Genomic DNA, 22,819 nt, shown 5'->3' on the forward strand with positions numbered 1-22,819 from the left:
GGGATCGATTGTCGCGTCCCGACGGGACGTGATAAATCGATCCCCGAGAGGTCGATTTCTACCCACCGATTCAGGCGGGTAGTATAGACCTAGCCTAAGGGAGTTCACCAAAAGAGGAAGGCAGAGAGGCAGAGTCTCCCCCTCCCACCCACCCCCACTTAACTTGCAGGCAATCTGAGGAAGCACCTGCAACGGGAGGAAAACGGCCTGGCACCAGCACCAGTTGGAAAGTATTTGGGACAACTTATTGTTTCAGAAGGTGGAGAAAATAACTAGGCGGGCAGCCACTTTAGACTTAATTCTAACTAGCAGGGAAGAATTGGTTGCAAATTTGAAGGCAATTTGGGTGACAGTGATAATGAGATGACTTATTTCATGACTATGAGGAAAGTGGGGAGCGAGAACAGCTTCAGAAGGACAATGGACTGAAAAAAAACCTGCAGCCTTTAACAAAGTCAGAGAACTGGTAGGTAAAGTCCCCTGGGAAGAAAAATCTAAAGGAAAAAGCAGTTCAGGAGAGCTAGCAGTTTCTCAAAGAGATAACATTATAGGCACAACTGCAAACTATCCTGATGAAAGAGAAAGATAGGAAAAATAGTAAGATGCCACTATGGCTCCATCTGGAACTCTTTAATGAGATGAAAATCAAAAAAGGAATCCTATAAAAAGTTGAAACACTGACAAATTGATATGGATGAGTAAAAAGAAAAGCAGAAGCATGTAGAGATGAAATCATAAAGGCTAAGGCACAAAATGAGTTACACCTAGCAAGGAAGATAAAATAAAGATCTTTAACAACATTAAAAACAAAAGAAAGATGAAGATCCTCCATTTAGTGGGAAAAGAGATCTAATAACCAATGACATCAAGAAGGCTAAGTTGTTTAATACCTATTTTGCTTCAATTTTCCGTGAAAAAGTAAAATCTGACCAGATACTTAATGCAATTTAACATTAACAAGCCGCAAGGGACACAAGCCAAAATAGGGAAAGAACATGTTAAGGAATATTTAGATAAATTAGCTGTATTCAAGTCAGCAGGGCCCGACTTGAATGAACCTGATAAAATGCACCCTAGGTACCCAAGGAACTAATTGAAACAACTTCAGAACTATTTAGAGATTATCTTCAAGAGCTCATGGAGGACAGGCGAGGTCCCAGAGGACTGGAGAAGGGGAAACCAAGTACCTTTCTTTACAAAGGAGTGGGGTGGGGGGGGGGGCGTTATGGAGAGAAGAGGACCCAGGGAATTTTGAACAGTTTACTATTCAAGCTTTGTGGTTAATTGTGACTGGTTAACTGAGTAAGATGGTATTGTTTCTGTTCCCCAGTAGGACAAGTGTAACTATTAGCATTTGTTTTCAGGGTTGAGCATTCATATTTAAGACCTCAAAATTATCCAATATTCCTTTAAATCACTGTTTCCACAAACATTCCTGCCAGTAAGCGTAAGCGTATTTTCTAAAATACTAATAGAAAAGGAACATAAAGAAAGGTCAAGGACAGAACTAATGTTAAGTCATTTTTTTATTCATGCAAATATTTGAAGAATGTTTTATGAGATATTTGCCCAAGTTTAATATACACAATGATTTACTGGCTCAGAATAGGACTTCTTGTGAATACTGCTTACTCACTCAAATGCTTTAATGGTTTGGAGGTGCTCTTTGTGATGAACACTGAACTCCATTTATCAAATTTATCCCATGTATGTCAACTTCCTTCTCATCAGCCTCACAGCACTATCTGAAATTACTGTTCCCTTTTGAGCCAATACTATGAATATTTTGATTTTTATCTCCTTTCCATGCTTTGTTTAATGAAAAATACTGACAGAATTTCCACTGAATTTTAGAAGAGGTGTCTTACATTTGTAATTTCCTCAAATTTTGTGCAAAGGCCACTGTCTTGGCCAAAACATCATGGATTGAAGTGGGGATTTCTACAGCTAAAACCATCAGTTGCTACTGCTGGAGCTAAAGAGCCAAGTCTCTCTAGCTAAGGCTGTAACTGATTTGTATCCTCTGCAGATTAGGCACAAAGGGATACTTGTAATACACACTTCATCAGTGGGTTACACTTGGACATCATGTTTTCAAAAATGACACACACATCCTATTACAAGGTATTTGACATACCTTAGGCCCTAATCCTGCAAGCTTCTTTGAATGGGCACATCCCTATGCCCATATGGAATGTTTGCATAAACATTTCGGTCCTCATGCAAACAATTTTTTGGGAGAAACAGTCCTTAATTGCATGCGTGCGTGTGCACCCCCCACACACACACATACTTTCTTATTCCTTGCAACCAAAAAGAAAACGTTTGAATTCTTCAGATATTGTGTCAATAAAATTTTACAAAGCACGTCTTAAATTCATTCCATGGACTGCTAATCACATTTAAGCTATATTCTCAGATACACCTCTACCCCTATATAACGCTGTCTTTGGGAGACAAAAAAATCTTACCGCGTTATAGGTGAAACCACGTTATATTGAACTTGCTTTGATCCGCTGGAGTGCGCAGCCCTGCCCCACTGGAGCACTGCTTTACCACGTTATATCCAAATTCGTGTTATATCGGGTCGTGTTATATCGGGGTAGAGGTGTACTTGCTAAAATTATTCACCAATTTTCCAGATACTTCAACTCTGTAGTGCAAAGTAAAAATAGGACTAATTACCTCCTTAGATGCTTACGATCATGGTTCCCACTGAAGTTAAACAGAGCTGCATGTATATTTCTAAAGATTAGTCTAAAGTCAGAAAAATGAGACCTTCCATTTTGGTTTTAGATTTATATGTGGCCAAACAAGAACAACATACAATTATTTTAAATATGGAAAATAGATGTGTATAATAACGTCTTTATAAACACTGGTCTTTTTAAATGTGTTTTTCCAGTATAATATACATAGGCTTGTTTTATGGTCTTTCCTAATGTCTCAGTTATGTGGATGCATTGGTGTATGCTGTGTCTTTCAGGGCTTGCAACCGTACTGACTCAAAAATGTACATGCATCATATGAGAGTATACAGGGGTAGATCACATGCAACTTGATCTTGCTCCCTCTGAAGTCAATATAAATACTGCTATTAGCTTCTATTGGAACAGGACTGTGCTGATGGCTTTGCTACAGGAATACAGATAGAAGAAATATTCCATGCACTATTTAAAGCAAAGTATAATAACTATGTTCTGCAATGTGTTCCAAACTATGTCTCTGAGATAGAGAGAGAGACCAAGCAAGTAATCCTGCTCCTACTGAAATGATACATCTAATATTACAGAAATAGTAAGTAATAGCAAGGAAATGTGTTAGATTACCTTTTGTTTCAGCTTGTGAATTTTTCCTATGCTAAGAGGGAGGTTTATTCCTGTTTTTTTGTAACTTTAAAGTTTTGCCTAGAGGTGAATCCTCTGTGTTTTAAATCTTATTACCCTGTAAAATTACCTTCCATCCTGATTTTACAGAGGTGCTTCTTACTTTTTTTCTTTATAATAAAGTTCTTTTTTAAAGAAAATGATTGGGTTTTTAGTGTCCTAAAAACTCAAGGATCTGGTCTGTGCTCACCTTGGTTACCTATTTGGTTGGTATATTATTCTCAAGCCTCCCCAGGAAAGGGGGTTAAAGGGCTTGGAGGAATATTTTAGGGAAACAGGAACTTCAAGTGGTCCTTTTCCTGAATCTTTGTTTAACTCACTTGGTGGTGGCAGCAATACCATTCCAGGGCAAGGAATTTGTGCCTTGGGGAAGTTTTTAACCTAAGCTGGTATAATATAAGCTTAGGGGGTCTTTTATGCGGGTCCCCACATCTGTACCCCAGAGTTCAGAGTGGGGAGGGAACCCTGACAAGGGCTATGTGCAGTAACCATCACAAATGAATCTAGACATACTCGGCACTGACCAAAATACAAGGGAAACATGCTTTGCTCCTACAAGTGCAGGAAAAGAGGTACAGAACTATCTAGGGAGATTCTACAGACAAAAAACAGAAAAAGCAAGTCTACGAGAAAGCTTTTGTTCATAACATTAATAAAGTTGTATTTGAGAAGAACTACTCTGTACTATAGACACATAAATGTGTAAATCCGTTCATTCTTGATCATTTTACTCCAAACCAACCAGAGAGCAACAGCAGCTTCACAGAACATTCACCACCATCGCTAGGGTTTGGACTCTGAGACAAAAGGTAATAAAGAGGATCAGGAACTACAAATGACAGCTTGGAATGAATTGTTGAGTTTAACAGTGTAGCAAAGTTCTTCTACTGACCCTTCCTATTAGCAAGTGTTGGAACCTTGCATAAAGCCAACTGATTTGTCATAGTGTGTGAGGCTGCTTACCTCCATGTTAGATATAACTGGGGTTGGAGTACTATAAATGAAACTGATAAAAGTTAAAGATATAGTTTTCCCTTAATCAATATTCTGATTTTTCAGAAACATCTCACTAGTGAGGGAAGGTGTATCAGTTTTAAGTCATTGTGTTTTCTTGAGTCTAAACAGTCACCACTGTTGGGACATCAAGCTTTGTATATGTGCATAAGGAACCATTTACAATCTAAAAGAGAGCACTTGTTGGTAAGTGAATGAGCTACGAAACTTATGCTTTTCGAGTGGATAAAAGTACACTCTTTAGTAAAAGTACAGTCACCAATAGAGAAGTACTTCTTTCATAAAGAATAGCCTTTGTTTGCCAACCATCTACATTATTTTTGATTAGTGGTCAGCACATCCCCAGTAACTTTGAAAATTATGAATGATTTGGACTGATTATCTGGCATTTAACATATGCATATTGAAGACTTTTGATGTTTCTATTAAGTAATGCCACTATTCCTCCTGAACTATTTGATCATGTTCCTTATTTAGAAACGAGTTGAGCTAACACAGATTGAGATGCTGTCTATCACCCAGACAAGCCATCAAACAAGCAGAATTGATGATACAGAGATTACTGGATCAAACACAAAATAAATAGAACTGGGTGGTCAAAACAATCTGTTACATCTGAAGCAGAGATGCTCCCCCTAAGACTGTAATACATGTGGAGAAAAACAAGACAGTAGTACATTTTATTTTTGCAAGAAAATTAATTACTTATGCATTGGTAATTCAGAGGTGATTTGCTACCATAGTCAAGCTTTTGATTAAAGCACTGAACACAATTGCTTCTAGTTCTATACCAGTAAAATGAACTGAAGGCTGATACTTTGAAGAAATGATGAAGGATTTTCCTAATGCTGAACAGTAAACAGCACCAAATGTGAATCCAGTTCCAGCCACTGAGAAACTGAAAAAGCATTTGGTGCTTTTCAAAGATTTTTGTGATGCATTCTATTTAGAAACAACTCCTTTTATACAACATTTTCCTACCCCTCTCTCTCTCCCCCCCCCCATTATTTACTACTAAAAATAGCCATCAGGCTTTAGTCAGGATCAAGGTGCACTGTACTGACCACTGTATAATCATATAGGAATACAGCTTCTGCCCTAAAGAGCTTACAAACTAAATTTACATGAGTAGAATGCCTTTACAACTGAGCAACAAATACTGGATAGAGGCAATGTCACAAGTGGAGGATTGCAACTTCTGGTAGTGTAGACTCTTGATTGGGATTATATTGCAAGTCGTTAGCTCATTGGTAAATTGAATGAACCTATCAGAAACCTGAAAAGAGCATTTAATGATGTTTTTGTAATCCTCTGCACTTTCTGGCATAAACTCCAATACATCACAACAGAGACTATGTTCTCGTGTTTTCTGACTCAAAGGAAAAAAAAGTACCAGGAATCTCTCAGAAAATCTTGTTCTTGTGAGACTTCCAGTAAAATTTTGTAGAATTATAACTGTTCGGATTATTAAGATATACATCTAAAAGCTGGATGCCTATCTAAATCAAACCTTTAGAGTATCTCCCATCACTAGGCTGCAGGTCAAATATTATCTTGAACTGTTCCTTAAACAGAGAAGCAGGACCAACAAATGTGGAGTATTTTGTTCTCTTAGGCACACATGAAAAGATGTTTTTCATACAGAATTCTTTTGGCAAGTTTCCTGTTCCTCAAGACAAGTACGCAACCTGATCTTTGAACTGCAAAGGAGTGAATCCAATGAGCCCAATTTGTCTCCAGATGGTATAGTTGAGAGCTATAAGGTACTTCCATAGGCTAGAATCTATATTTTGAAACCACAACGCAAACTAGCTGTTGCCTTACACTCAAAATAATTGTTGGTTGCTATAAATGACTGATAGCATGAGATCATTTCCTCTACTACTGAGGTATTATGTTTGACATACAAACATCCACAGATGTGTTGAAGTGTAGGCACAGGATGCTGATGCAAGAGCCTGAGTGAAAGACTTGAGGATAGCGTTATTGCAAAAGTTAACTGCATCTGAATTATTATGCATGGTGCCCATTTAAACCTATGCCTGGTTGGCATGTATGTCCTAGGGCAAGCATCCAATCAACTGGTAAATTGGCATCATGCTGTCCAAATAGATAGACTTAAGTCTTGGCAGCCAACAACCAGTGTATGTTCAATTGTGAATATGAAGGAAAATATCCCAGCCAGGAAAATCAAAAAAGCTGTTTATCCTCATTTTATGCTTGCAGCTAGATTTATGTTCAATTAAAAATAGCTTTCCTTGCTGCACAAGGTTTTACTTGGCCTGTTTGAATCATGAAAATGCTGAATAGGACTGCAGAGGGATTTTTAATGAAGTCTGCTTTAGCGCCTTTTTTAATTGTTTGGTGGAGTCTGACTCTACACATCCCTGTTTTCACACCTTATATACTACTGCAATAATATTTGCAGAAAATATGATTTGTGAGGTATATGAAAGCTAACAACGTGTTGGTTATTAATACAATTGTAAAATGCATGTGTTAATATTATATGCAAAGTTATTAATTTCCTCTGTATGATATTACTAGAACATGATTAAGACCAGACAGCCTAGTCTAGGTAAATGTGATAAATAGGTCTGTTTTAGACAAAGGAATATGGGTTTACTTCAATTTATATATTAGCAGTAAAGAAAGCCATCAAGCTAATCTGGCAAGGGTTATCCTGATCGGAACTCAAGAACAGAGAATTAACATGGCTCCTGCACCCCAGAGAGACGCAGGAGAGTGAATCTGCAGTAATCCTTCCTAGCTTGTAAGAAAAAAGCATCTCTTTAGGGATATGAAGGGAGAGAGACTCCATCTTTATCCTTCACTTTAGGAGACAAAGAAACCAAGTGATTTGATCTTGGATGGGTCATAGCCAGGCTGACCAGCAAAAGGCTGGAAAGAAGACTGAGGGAGAGAAACCATCTTGAACAAATGACTATCTTGCTAGATTAAGTTTTAAACGATTAGACGTATATTTTCCACTTTTATTTGCTTGTAACCTTTATCTCTTTTACTAGATACCAGTTAATCCATGCTCTGTAGTTAACTAACTTGTTTGGTTTTCATTATAAATCATCCGTGCTGTGTAAGTTCAGTAAAAAGTGTGTGCTACTAGAAAGCTGACAGGTTGAAGTGTTTTACTGTTTCTGTAAAGGCAGTGAACCTAACACTTCCTCTGTAAGGGTCCAGTGAGAGAGGCTGGATTTGGGGGAAAATTCAAGGCTGGAACGGTACTAAAGCTCAGCCTGCAAGAGGTAAGCAGGTTGGGCAAAGCCAGGGTGAGGCTTGTGGGCTCCTAGGGTCAGAGCTCTGGACCAAAGATGCAGAACCACTAGACACCCAGGGTTATTAGACAAACAGTAACCTAATCCCTTACTGGCCTGGGACCCCAAAAAATCTGAGTCCCCTTATATTGCAATGGCTAAAACAGTCTTTATTGCTTGACTGGCTTGGTAAGGTACCCAGCATTTCTGGAGGATTCTGCATGCTAACAGCATCCATGATACTTTATCAAAACATCACCCATAAAAAAAAAATAAATAAAAAAACATATTGCTTCACTTTTTAACATTTAGTTACACTTCAAGTTGTGCAACTCCATAATGATGAAGGGGCTGAAAGTAATAGTATGAATGTGTGAAGATAACATGGCAGAAGTTGGTAAACATTAAACATCTCTTCACAAATGATGATACCTTTTGTTCTTGCTATAGGCATGACTACTGCAATGAATAAGAGTTAAAGCTCCACCATGCAAGCAAACACTGTCCTCATCACAGCAGTCAAAAATTGCCAATGTTTTATTGTGTTATGGCACTCACCTGAGATGGAGGAGATAAGGGAGAACTGGGGTTGAAATCATAGCTCTGCCTGATTCAGATAAGAGACTTAAACCCTGATCTCCCCCAACCCATATACCTGCCTCAACCATCAGGCTACTGGCTACTTTGGGGTAGGTCTCTCTCAGGATCTCCTGTTAGAGCTGTTCCACTTTGCATAAATAATTAAATATTCATCAAAATAGGGAGAGACTGACTATTGCCCAGTGGTTATGACACTGATCTGGAGTGGGGGAATCCCTCTGCTCTGGTAATTTAATTATACAAAATGGAATAGCTCCATCACAGGAAATTGAGAGCCACCCAGCGCAGAGTATAGCCAATAGCCTTGTGGTTAGAGCATTCACTTGGCTTGTTGAAGACCTGGGCTCAAATCTTAACTTTGAATCAGGCAGAGTGGGGACTTGAATCTAGTTATCAAATGTCTCCTGCAGCTTAGGTGTGTGCAATAACCAGTAGACTATTGACTATAATGAGGTGACCATCCTTCCAGTTCATTAACAGCAGAAATTTATTCTGGAACTAAGAAACCTTCCCAGCAAGTGTTTTGTCAAAAATCACACTTTTTGTGGGAAATGTTTTGGGTATATGAATCAGCATTTTCTGAGAACTGCCCCCCCCAACCCAAAAAACCCAAACAAAAAAACCCACTGTTTTGCCTAAACATTTCTGACCGACTGTACTGAAACTCTTGTGGATAGTCCTACCAGAGAGCCTAAGGCCTGAAGCTGTATACATTTGTACTACTGCTATTATAAGTTGCTGCAGATCATCATGATCCTAGGACATGACTGATGGATTTAGAAGGAAGTTGCATTATGTGATGCATATTTATACACATAAATCCTCAACACTGTTTAAAATGTATTCCAACAAATTCTTTGGGCTTATTTTTTGGTAGATTCAGAGTAGTAGGGTGAAATTCACTCCTTGAGAAAAGCACACCCAAGGCACATTATACCACATAAACCCCATGGGAAACATGGGCAGAGGCTGGAAGGCAGAACCTGATAAGGGAGAGTGTTAGAAGAAGGTGGAGGGTGGGGTAGTGGTTGTCTCTTGATGCTGATCCAAAGGGCTCGGAAACCCACACAAGAGCTCTCGGACTACTGGCTGGTGAAACATTAGTGCAGGAATTACACTGAAGCCCTATGGCTTGTTCTCCCTCCTTATAGTTCATTTTCCTCCACAAAGCCCTATTAATGGGCTCTGAAGGGAGATTAAGTAAATTTCATGTTTTAGATAGTGTGTTATGCTGTATATATATATTCTTTAACATATAGTTGTGACAATATTGAATGAAACTATTATCAAGTATCAAAACTGAAGCTAGGAAGAGGCTCCATGAAGGATAGACACCAGCTACCCTGTAACAGCCTGCATGAGGTAAGGGATACCCCTGGACCCACTTGTTTCCCCCAGGTCTCACAATGGAACATTGAGATAGCAAGTGAGGAGCATTGTATTTTCAGATGTTTGTTTTGTTTGATCTGTACTCTCTTGTGTTTTACATGATAAGGATAAAAGAGCATAAAGATGTTAGACTGTACAAAGAGAGAGTGTGAGTGAGAGCGTGAGTGTATGTATTGACTGTGTCATGGCTAGTGTGCGCTCTTGAGAGAGTTACATTGTAACCAGAAGGTTCGCACCTTTTGGGTGGACTCCTGGTCCTAAAGCAGAGGGCAGATGTGCTGAGGAGACTCATTTCTGAGAAGTTGCAACAGACTGAGAATCAGTGTCCAGAAAATGTGCTAGAGGGACCAAGGAAGGAATGATGTTGCAGACTGCTGAGGTTTCAGACTGCTGTTTACCTTCTCCCAGGGGATTCACAGCACAGAGCTTGGATTCCCTTCACAGCAGTCCTAGTGGGTAGCTCAGGGGAGCACTCACTAGAATCCATTAAACTGTGACAAGTTTAGAGCAAAAATATCACCAAAGATGATGGTATCCATAATTTCTCTAGGTCAGCTACAATGTTAACATTTCTGAAAGTTACAGACTGTCTAAGAAGAACACATTGTACTAAAACACAGCTCCTCTTAGGTTTTGAAGGTCATCACTTGAAGATGTTACACAATCATCAAGACTGCAACATGGAATGAAGGGCAATTTCAATATTAAAATTAAAATGGAAAAGCTAAGTCTCAATGTTATGAGAGAGCTGCTATAAAGACATGAAAATGTAAGAATAGGCTAAATGTTTTTCACTATCACCAACACTTAAAATACATATGTACTATATAATTCAAAATCAGGAAATATCTACAGGATAGTATCCAGATAATATATTCATAATTATAGCAGTACACATACTTTAAAAAAAAAAGAGAGTATTCCTACTTTTCTGTGAATGCCTCCAGTTATATAGGAAGGACCCTTTACTTTCTTTGGTCAGCTTTTCTCCAGCTTTGTCCCTTTATCTGAGACTTTTTATAGCTCTTCTTTCATTTCCTTATAGGCCTTTCCTGGCAGGATCTAAGCTTCAACTTAGTGTGACAGCCACTGTCTCTGCCAACACAAGGAATTCAAGTGGGGACCTCCAGAGCTAAAAGCACAAGCTGCTACAGCTTTAGCTAAAGAGATGTTCCAACATAGAACTGTAACAGATTTACATGCACACACACACGGTTACATTATTCTTTTAAAAATGGGAGGTGACTTGTTAATTCAAAGCCAACATTGCTGTATTTCTGACCCAGTAATTATTACTATGTGTTGGTCACTCACTGTCTTCTAAAAAAGTAATTGTAAAGAAACTCAGAGGCAGATATGACACAATTTAAACTTTGAAAAGTTCAAAGTTGTTTATCTAGACAAAGAAAGGGATACATTTCTGCTTTTAACAAACCATAGATTATAAATTACATGAAATAGTGTATACATTGTACCTAAACAACACTAATATGTATGTTAACTCAGCTACGTGTTCCAGTTTGGTAATCAGATCTCCAAGTCAATTCTTCAATTCTCATTCCTCTCAACAGACACATATGTAATTCTTTAGATCTTAAGCTTAAGTCAACATGAATAAATCATGTCCCATTCTTAGTTTAACATCATAGCTACTTCTGCTATGCCCGTTAAAGTCTAGCCAGCATGGATTTTACCATTACAACGGTTTATTTTTTTAACCTTGAAAATCATCCAGCAAATTTTGGTTACATTGATGCACAGGCATATTTTTCATCAATATTAATAAAAATTACATGTATACATTAACTTGGTCATTTTAAAGATGCTTTAAAAAGAACTAAGTCAATCAAAAACCAGTGGGAGAGCACTTCAATCTCCCCGAACACTTAATAACAGACTTAAATATAGCATGCTTCAACAAAAAACTTCAAAAACAGACTTCAGTGAGAAACTTCAGAACTGGAATTAATTTGCAAACTTGACACCATCAAATTAGGCCTGAATAAAGACTGGGAGTGGCTGGGTAACTACAAAAAATAATTTTGCCTCTGTTGATACTCACACCTTCTTGTCAACTGTTGGGAATGGGCCACATCCACCCTATTTGAATTGGCTTTGTTAGCACTAACCCCCCACTTGGTAAGGCAACTCTCATCTTTTCATGTGCTGTATATTTATACCTGCCTACTTTTTTTCACTCCATGCATCTGATGAAGTGGGTTATAGCCCATGAAAGCTTATGCCCAAATAAATGTGTTAGTCTCTAAGGTGCCACAAGGACTCCTCGTTGTTTTTCCTGAGATGGACTAACATGGCTACCCCTCCAAAACCAGCGAAATACTAATATGCTAGAAAATTTAAATAGACAAGATTGGAGCTAATAGTGCTGAGCTAACATGTCAGAACATATAATTTATCTGAAAAATGTAGTCTTATTTTGCTCATGACTGCCCATGAACAGAATAGATTTTTTTTCAGATTTACAAATTAGAATTTTCTCAACAATTTTTTGGGAGGATTTTCTGTCACCGACTTCACAGTGTTTGATACAAAGGGATTTCATGTGGGGGTTTAACTGTGAACACAGTGTTCAACCAGATTCTTTACTGATAGGAACCCATTCCCTGTCAAGCTCTCACACATGGATAAGTGCGATATTAAGATTTATGATATTTCTTAAATTATGTATTATCACTGCATTCGAAATACTACGACTAACACACTGTTAATAAAAATATTTGCAAACTATAAAATATACAAATTTGAGAAGGAACAGTCATTCAGAATTAGAAGATCATAAACCACAGTCAAGATTTAAATCTATAAACCCTGTTTTCTGTAACAGGCTAACCAGATGATATGTCATGAATATATATAAATGTTTGGAGTGAGAAACTAATCAGTCCCAAAATAATATATATCACCAAACAAAGCTATTACACATCCACCATGTGAAGAATAAAGGTTAATAATCCAGTGTCAACAATGATGTACTATATACAAATGCTGGTAAAAATGATATACTAATGGAACCACCATAAAATAAAATGATCTTTCCAGTCTACCTTGGTACAGAATCTTTTGATAACAATAACACATCCAGCTTGTTCAAATAAGAAATGTTAACAGATATGAATTTGCATTTATGGGACAGCAAATGCAATAATGAAAGTGAAATATAATGCTGGTAGATCAGTAACGTTAGCTGCACAAATTGCACATTATTTTCTGCTTTTTAATGTCATGGTGGGGTGATTTTTTTTTTCTTCTTATGCTATTAACAATTGCTTACTTGAATACAAGAGTAAGGACTGGTGAAAAATATAAAATTATTTTTACTCTTAACAGGAGGATTAAAGATGAATTCACATGTGTCAACTAAATATAATCTAATTGGATTTGTAATATTTCAGGACTGTTAAAAATCCACATTAACTAAGTGATTTTTGAACTACAATATCCAGCATAGTCATGAAAGACTGCATTTAGGTATAAAGTGTATTACACTTCAGATGTTATCTTAGTGAAATCATTAAGCTCCCGTTCATTTAATTATATTAGCCACATGCATACTGCTAAAACTACTAAACCAAAGGCTTCAATCTGCTAAATAGTAAGCAGAAGCACTGAAACAGATAGATTTCCATTGCACACTAAATGTGAGATTTGATTCTATATTCTATTACAAATTATTAACTTTCCAGTAAAGCTTCTAGATGTTTTATTCCCAAAGAGTGAAGCTGAATGCAAGGTAAGTTAAACAAGAGGAACTTTATTAAAGCCTGTGGACTTCTCTCTCCATGTGGCTGAGTTGTCCTTTAACCTAACTCCCTGCATTCCCTATTCCTCCTGTGACACTTCAGTTCCACTGACCAGGATATATCGTCCCTGTTTTACAAACATTTTAATATAAAATTAAAAACAAATAATTGATACCCAGACTCCAGGTTCTGTCTCTTCTGCCAGAGGTTTTTAGCACACAGCTAAGCTGGAGTTTCATCTTTACTATAGACTCATGTGGTTGCATAGTTTTTGAGATAGTTTGGTCTTCTCAACAGGTGAATGACAGAGGCTCTAGAGCCAGTTCCTCCTGTGAGGATCTAGCCAACAGAGAGAAACCAGAAGGAGTAGGCTTATGAGTTGTGAGGAGCATTCGTCTTCGGGGTCAGTAGGTTCTTTGCTAACCTGCTATACAACATTGCCTGCTTTCATGGATTGTTGGCCATCTCCTCTTGGTGGATTCTCCATCCTTCTGGTTGCAGCAGGCCTCCATTCATTGGTGGGCAGATCATGTGGTAACAGTCTCTTTCTGCTGGTGGTTATCACATGACCAGCAGGCATCACACCCTGCTATCAAGGAGCAGAGATGTGTATTCATTCCTGGCTGGTAAATATACTCTCAAGCCTGTCTAAGACAGCTGTCAATGCCAAGGTGTGAAGCCTGCATGTTTTGCACAACATGCTTATGGAATGAGGTGGAGACAACTTCCTGTCCTCAAAATATGATTCTATCCTGCATACTCAACTAATCTTTAATTTGAAAATATGGTTTGCTCCTACCAGAACCTTGGCTTTTGTTTTCTGGCCATCCTACTCTTATCATTCTTTTGTCTGCTTGCAATTGGGCTTTTCCATAGCCTCTGATTTCCATCAGCTTCAGTGTTGAGACCAGGAGATAGTGCAGCATGGATTCAATATCCTGATCCCCTTCCTCCAGCTCGCTGATACTGGGTACATATGGATACAACATCTGATCTCCCTGGTAGTGTTGGAGCTGCACCAACATATGTTGCAAGAAGGGGCTTTGACATTTTTTCTATATTGTTTCTAGGGGTGTCTAAGCTTACTGCACTATTATTGGCTATAGGTGTACTGATGGAACCCACCCCCACTCCAAAATCATAGCCAGAAGCTCTTTTTCTATTTTGTTCAGTCTCTGACAGGGGTCTGCTGGCTGCTTCTGCAAAAGAGCGACACCCAATCCTCTGATGCATCACACTGGAGTGGCAGTGTCTCTCCTGGCTGGTAGTACTTCAGGGCAGGGGCATCCATTATCATTTGTTTCAGCATGTCAAATGCTTACTGTTAGGGACCTGCCAAGTCCCTCTCAACATCCTGCCTTGTGAGCTGACAGACACTTGTACAGGAGCTGACATATGGGTTCCTCTATTGCAGAGAAGTGTGGACAGAAAATATATCATTCCTATAAAGTGCTGTACCCCTTCAGGAGTGCTGGAACAAATTGTATAAGGGGTGCTGAGAGCCATTGAACCAAACTGTAAATCCTGTATATGATGAAAACCACTTGAAGCCAGGGGGTGCAGTACACTCAGCACCCCTAATTCCAGCACCTATGTACCCCTTTCAGATCTGCTAGAGCTGGAATGTCTGATTGTCTTCATTTTGATGGGATCAGCTCTCCATCCCTCTGATGTGAGCAGATGTTCAATGTATGTCACCTCATGCTGTTTGAGTCACATTTTATCTGCATTCAGTTTTATGTTCCTGTCCCTGCATCGCTGTAGAAAAACTTGTCATTTCCTGTCATGGGTCTCATTCAGCTTCTGTATCATGGCTTCTTTCACCTACAATGAGGATATCATCTGCAATTTTTTTCTTACAGCACTTGATGAGTCTTCTCTGGAACACCTCTGGCACTGGGCTTATATTCATCAGTATGCATAGCTATCTGTCGCGACCAAGTAATGTTGCACAGGTAGTCAGCATACTGACTCTTTAACCAGGCTTATGGGTCAAAACCCATTCATTACATCACAGACCATACAGATTCTGGATTAGGAAAGTTCTAGCAAGATTTCATCTATTGTGGGCAGTGGATATTTTCAATGCCGGTTTCAGTGGCTTTGGGTCTATGCAGATGAACAACATACCTGATGACATCTTTACCACCACTAGGCTGCACTATCCTCTAGAGGCCCTATAATACTCCTGGGCTACACATTTTTGAACTCCTTGGCCCACTGGACTACATAGTGCCATAGTCACTCTGTTTGCATATTTACTACCGGATCGGATCCATGATTTGTATGGCTGTATTCCCAAGTGAGGTCTGGGGTGCTTACCATCCACCACCGCAAACTTCAGTTGGTACCATCTGTTACTTCTCAGATTAGTCACTATGAGGTCACATTTTCCTTTGGGTTCCACTGTGTTCTCATTTTACATTGTGACTGCTCTTTGTAATGGGTGTGTTCAAGTCCAACTCATCCCAAGAAATCACTGTGCAGGAGGCCTCAGTATTCAGCTGAAATCACAAAAGGCGAGTTCCTATTAATATGGTTCCATGCATGGAGGATGGTACCATCCCTTGTTACTTTCTTGTCCTGACAGCTTGAACTGATATTCTCTCAGAGCCCAGGAGAGTCTCACCATGTTACCACCGCTGTCTAATGTGCCATCCCCCTCTTGTACAAATCTGACAATCTTTCCAAGACCTTCCTCTGCCCATAGACTCATAGACTTTAAGGTCAGAAAGGACCATATGATCATCTAGTCTGACCTCCTGCACAACACAGGCCACAGGATCTCACCCACCCACTCCTGTAACAAACCCCTGATCTATGTCTGAGCTATTGAAGTCGTCAACTTGTGGTTTAAAGACTTCAAGGTGCAGAGAATCCTCCAGCAAGTGACCCATGCCCCACACTGCAGAGGAAGGTGAAAAAAACCCAGGGCCTCTGCCAATCTGCCCTGGAGGAAAATTCCTTCCTGACCCCAGATATGGCAATCAGCTAAACCCTGAGCATGTGGGAGAGACTCACCAGCCAGACACCCAGGAAATAATTCTCTGTAGTAACTCAGATCCCATCCTATCTAGTGTCCCATCACAGGTCATTGGGCATATTTACCGGTAACAGTCAAAGATCAATTAATTGCCAAAATTAGGCGATCCTATCATACCATCCCCTCCATAAACTTATCAAGCTTAGTCTTGAAGCCAGATATGTCTTTTGCCTCCACTGCTCCCCTTGGAAGGCTATTCCAGAACTTCACTCCTCTGATGGTTAGAAACCTTCATCTAATTTCAAGTCTAAATTTCCTGATGGCCAGTTTATATCCATTTGTTCTTGTGTCCACTTTGGTACTGAGCTTAAATAATTTCTCTCCCTCCATGGTATCTATCCCTCTGATATATTTATAGAGAGCAATCATATCTCCCCTCTTGCACAAGATGGTTCAACCTTGCCACATTCCTTGTAATGCTGTCCTACCTTGGGGCACCTTCTCCTTTACCTGCTCATGATGTCTCACACAGGAAAAACATCTTGCTATGTTTATGGAAGCCAACTGCTTTCCTTTCCTGTTGCCTCACCCCACGTGTAGTTCTGGGGATGTGATGCACTTTCTAGGGATTTCATCTTTCCCCTCAAGGCTTCCACTACATGCCACATGCCTAAGCATCTGTTTAATGTGAGATTGCCTTCCCAGAGGAGGCGCTCCTAGATAGGATGATCCCAAGTGCCACAGACTATCCTGTCCCAAATTAGGGAGTCTGTCAAGACTCAAACATTGCATGTAGCAGCTAGTGTTTGTAAGGCAGTAACATGGAGTCTATCCCTCCACTTTAGAATGTTCTCTAGTGAAAAGCCTGTGTCACTCCACAGTTTTGTCCTGCTTTGGGGAGCAATAAGTCCCTGGGGCTCCTAAGATTGCTGGGAGGCTTGAGGCAGTGTGGTTCACAGCGGTGCAGATCTCGCTGCCTTGTTCCCCAATAAGGTAAACTAATAGTTTTAATTTCCTGTTGTTGCTGTCCTCCTGCATGGCCAGGTCTGTGTACAGCTCAAACTCCTCCTTCTACCAGGCACATCACTGGACTAGGTTTGTGTCTGCAAAATCCAGACCAAGTTACATGACTCATTCGGCCAGCTGCTCCCTGATCAGACTTTGCCACCAGATTTTATTTGCAAAGAATTGAACAACTGGAACTTTATAAACCCTGTGTCCAACTGGCTGAGTGGCTTCCAACATAATTCCCCTCCTTCCCCGTTCCCTTGGTTTCCCATCAACAGTGGTTCCTCCAAGGAACATGCCCCCTATGACTCATGACTCCAGTTCCACTGATCATTTTACATTAGGCATAGAAAGAACAGTGTTTTCACATTTCATTTTTGTACAGCTGTAATTAAGGTATTTTAGTTTTCCAATACTTAAAATTCTAAATTAGGTAGTTCTGTGGTAGGCTGTAGTCCTGAAAGCCAAATAAGTCCCAGGAACAAAGGTTTTTGTTTTGAATATTTCACCAGTATGGCCTTTTCTGCCCTGGCTTCAGTATGGTACAATGTATCATCAAGACAAGCATACAGAGGAATTCTTATGCATTTTAAATACATCTTTATAACTGATTTAAATATCCTTTAGCTGTATTTTTAACATCCCCTGAATTTGGCTTATCATCTGAATAAGAATGTTGCATCATCTCAAGCAAAGTCTGTAAACACATTTAAAATATTTATATATACATAAGCAGTTCCATAGATTTACAGAGACAAGGAAGTCACTAAGTCTTCCTACAGTAGAGTGATATGTTGTAATACAGTAGAGTGATATGATCCATAAAAAAAAACAACCACCACCTTGACATATTAACATGAATAATAAAGCCAATTAGTTGTTAAAATGCCCATTCTCCAGATTCACATGATGTAAACTGACAAGTCATTTTTCCTAATTTCCAGTATCAATAAACAAACCAAAAAATTGTAACCTTCCATTTTTAATTAAGCAATTCATCTATAATGTTCCATAGTGTATGTGCAATGTGTATGCTGATAGTTTAGTAGAATCTCTCATTAAAAATAACTTTCACATTAAAGAATAAATGAATGTGCACTGAAAAAAGGACAAGCTATTAACATGAAGATCAAGAGATGTAAAATCATGGTGGTACTTACCACTGTGAAATTCATAACCTTCAAAATCCATATTGTCATTGCTAAGTTAACAATCATGGTAACCAACAGCAGAAGGACAAAGAAGTATAAGCACCTCTTTCGCCATCCATAAATTCCCACTGGATAAAGTTGCGGATTTTCAATCCTTGGCAGGCTATTCTGCTGTGTTGCCAGTATATACTGTTCTCGTGTCATCTGGAGGGGGGGAGGGGAGAGACAAAATAAATGTAAGAAAATGAAAAATCATCATTTGATAGATTTTATTCTATGAAGATTATCTGAATAGGTTTCCAAAAACATCATATTACAGCCACTGAACTGTGTTAAAAAAAAAAAATGCATTGAGCCAAATTCAACTATACCAATTTGTTTGAGCTAGGCTTTTAGTACCCATGTGATTTTTAGCTATTTGCTGCTCTTTGATATAAAGCATTCTTTTTCTTATTATCATGGATTATAAAGTGACTAATGGAGGAACAGATGTGATTATAACTAAGTCAGGCTACAAGTTTCAGTAGTATGTGGAAAATATGGGAAACTAGGAGGAAAAAAAATGTAGAAAAGAAAATAGACCATATGTGCTTGGCTCAAATACAGTTTTATTGGCTTCTTCATAGATGAGTGTGTCACAGAAAGTCATTTTTGAAAGGTAAGTCATTCATATCTTTAATATGGAAAAAGAAAAATAGTGTCATGCTTTGGCTTAGAACAAAATTTTACAAGTGACATTCTCACTATTTTATCAGGTATTGTGACAAAGTTCCTCCTCTATCTTGGTGGGTCCTGTGCTTATTGGCGGATTTTCTTGCCTCAGAGATTCACCATGTGGGTTGGGGAACAGCCCAGAGACCTTCCCCTCTGGGAGAACTTACAGTCCAGGTCAATTGGGAGGTTTGGGGGGAACCCAGGCCCGCCCTCTACTCCGGGTTCCAACCCAGGGCCCTGTGGACTGCAGCTGTCTATAGTGCCTCCTGTAATAGCTGCATGACAGCTACAACTCCCTGGGCTACTTCCCCATGGCCTCCTCCAAACACCTTCCTTAGTCTCACCACAGGACCTTCCTCCTGGTGTCTGATAACACTTGTGCTCCTCAGTCCTCCAGCAGCACACCCTCTCACTCTCAGCTCCTTGCGCCTCTTGCTCCCAGCTCCTCACACTCACACCAGAAACTGAAGTGAGCTCCTTTTTAAAACCCAGATGCCCTGATTAGCCTGCCTTAATTGAGTCTAGAAGCTTCCTGATTACTCTAATGCAGCCCCTGCTCTGGTCACTCAGGGAACAGAAAACTACTCATCCAGTGACCAGTATATTTGCCCTCTACCAGACTCCTGTACCCCACTGGTCTGGGTCTGTCACAGTATGCATCATCTTACGTATATTGTATTCCATAGAAAAGCATGCATTTTAAGAACATCAAGGTTACAAAATAAATCACTCAGTCAATAAGTGCCAAACTTTCCCAGGCAACCTTAAGTCTGCCCCTTTTGGCATAAGAGTTACTATAGTGTTTAATTATTTGTTCAGAATTTTTCTTCAGGACCCTTCCATCATTCAGTGCTCAGGTTGGACAGTACATGGTGAATGAGGTAGGATTGAACCTGGAACCTGTGAAGCTAAATGCATGAGCTTCTACTGCATGAGCTAAAAGTCATATGCCTCTTAGCTAAGGCTGTATAGCAGACTCATTAAACTATAAGTGGTCTTTGTGCCACTAGATGGGACAGAACACCACACCAGAGGTATGTGGGTTACATACTTCCCCTAGCTGAAGAAGCGTGTCCCAAGCTTCCGAGACTTCCCAGTTGAAATCCCGGACGAGCCCCCACTTGTAACGCCAACAGACCCTGGTCATCAGTGGACAGGATCAAATCTGGGACCTCTGGAGGCAAATGCATGAGCTAAAAGCCATATGGCTGTTAGCTAAGGTTTGGGGAGAAGACTCATTAATCTCTCTCTTTAAGTGGTCTCGGTGCCATTAGAGGGGACAGAACACCACATCCAGGTGGTGTGTGGGTTACACAAAGACCATACTTTAAACCTTTATAACACTACCAAATCAAAATGGATTGTCACTAATCTACCAAAAGGCATAGTCTTTAGATCCCATATATGTCCCAGGAGTCAAGGTTCTATTACAAATCAATGAGGTGTCAGAGCTGTTCATGTAAAGGTTACCCCTCCCCCACATCCCAAACTCCCTCTACCAATAATGGCGGAAAAAAAAAAAAAAAACCCTGCCCTACCAAAGAATGTCTATCATTTTTACTGCCAGTCTGAGTGGTTTTGATTCTTCATGACTATATAAAAGGGAAAATACAAAGACATGGTCAACAAAAACAGATAATTCACTTAGCCCAAGCAGTAGACTGGACATAAAAAAAAATTACAAAACACAAATTTTGTATTAGAATAATTTTAGTCTACATTTTAGACTGTTCTCAACATATGCCAATTTAGGAAACTAACTCAGAATGTCAGGGCACATGCATTCACTACATTAACTTCTAATCTTTTGCTTTAATAACTGTAGAAGTAAATACAGAAATCTTCTTCCATTTTTACATCCTCTATTTTTTTCTGTCATTTATGATCCTATTCAATGTTCAAACTTGCCTCTCTCTTTCAACAGAAAAATGCCTCAGTTTTTATATGCGACTTAAAATTAAATGAAGGCAATTTGTGTTCTAAAAATACTATTTCTAATGTGACCATAAAATGATGAGATTATAGATTTTGAACTTTACAGGAAAAAAAAAAGGGTAAGCCATTGAGTGAATGTGTAGGTAGATCCATTCATCCAACCCATAACAAAATACTTCAGAGAAAATTACTAATTTTACATTTAAAAACAATGTTCATTTCCTGGTACAAATAACAGGGCAACTTTTAAGATATCTTATGAGTAAAGATGGGTGAACTGATCCACACAAAAGTAAGAACCAATGTAGATCTGCTTGAAGGATCAAACAAGTCTCAAATTTCTCTAGCAAGTCTGTTCTCATGAGTTCAAGACCAAACACATTTGGATAAGCTGCTGAATAAGTGGATACTTATCCAACTCAAAACACTGAGGTTTACCCATCACTTCTTATGAGCAGAGATATTAATTGTGTGACATTACAATCACAACTTCTTCCTCCAGCATTGTGAAAGGCAGAGACTCCAATGGTGACTTGGAATTTGATTCACTTTGTGAACCTGTTATGGAGAAGTTTAGTCAGTGAAATCCTGTCTTTTCTTTAACTCCTATTCTTTCACAGTTGCTGCAAGTTCTTCACTTCCAAATCACCTTAAAATGTATGTATCACAGCAGTGAACGTTAGAAGGCATATATACAATTGTAACAAAACAGGTAAGCGACAGAATTATGCATGTTATAAAGAGTTCTGAAAAACATAAGTCTCACAATCATGGAGGATTGAGAGGATTTTTGTTTTGCTTTGTTTTTTCTTTTCTTTTAAAGAGCAAGGAGAGCTTCCCTTTGCCCCTTGGTCTTAATCACATGATTGCTTCTTGTAGTCAAACTTCACCAATGGGGTTTCCTTCAACTAACACACTTCTCTCAACACCTAGAGAACTTCCTAGTGCAGGTTAGCTAAGAGGCCTCAAAGCACGTTCCTCTTATGCCCTGGCAGAATGACATAATTTACCACAGCTGTGGCCAGCCTTATTTTCCTGACAATCCATGAATCGAGGGGTAGGCAGCTGTAGTTTTTCCCTTCTTCACAAAGGATTAGTCAACCATATTCTTTCCAGCTGCTGAATTCCTGTATATTTACTGAGTCATAATCATAACAATTCCTGACTCATTCTTGAATTATTTGGGTGCACTCTCCCCATCCCTCACTCTTTACCTTGTGACCTGCAAATATATATTATCACAATAGAGCTAGGTTAAAAGATTTAAGGTTGTAAAGTCAAGCTCTCAAAAATTAGGCACTGTTGGAACTCAGGTTGTCCATAAAACCTTGATTTGTCCTCCTCTTGTGTATATGGATTATAACACAGTTGTTAATTACTTATCACATCCTCTTCCCCCTCCTGCCCCCAAGTCAGGATTCCTGCCTCATTCAGATCATAGGATGGACAGCTTTCCGTATACATTTTTATTTTTATCATTTCAAGTGAGAAAGTGATTTTTGTGTTGTTGGTTTTTTTGGGGGCGGGGGAAAATAGGGAGTGGAGGGAAATGGATTTATTTATTGATCATTCAAGACTCCTACCTTTTTGAGCCAAAATATCATGA

The 22,819-nt window shown here is 39.1% G+C and overlaps 1 protein-coding gene across 1 annotated transcript in view; it reads right to left on the reverse strand.

Annotated features, from left to right (window-relative positions):
* SGCZ (sarcoglycan zeta) overlaps positions 1 to 18,768 on the reverse strand; it is a 393,503-nt gene extending 374,735 nt beyond the window's left edge. Inside the window, exon 1 of the mRNA XM_054028998.1 lies at positions 18,574 to 18,768. Coding sequence (XP_053884973.1) covers positions 18,574 to 18,768 — 195 coding nt within the window. The remainder of the gene's footprint in view (positions 1 to 18,573) is intronic.
* Between the last annotated feature and the right edge of the window lie 4,051 nt (positions 18,769 to 22,819).

This window comes from Malaclemys terrapin, chromosome 5 (assembly GCF_027887155.1).
Source record: "Malaclemys terrapin pileata isolate rMalTer1 chromosome 5, rMalTer1.hap1, whole genome shotgun sequence".
Taxonomy (NCBI): Eukaryota; Metazoa; Chordata; order Testudines; family Emydidae; genus Malaclemys; species Malaclemys terrapin.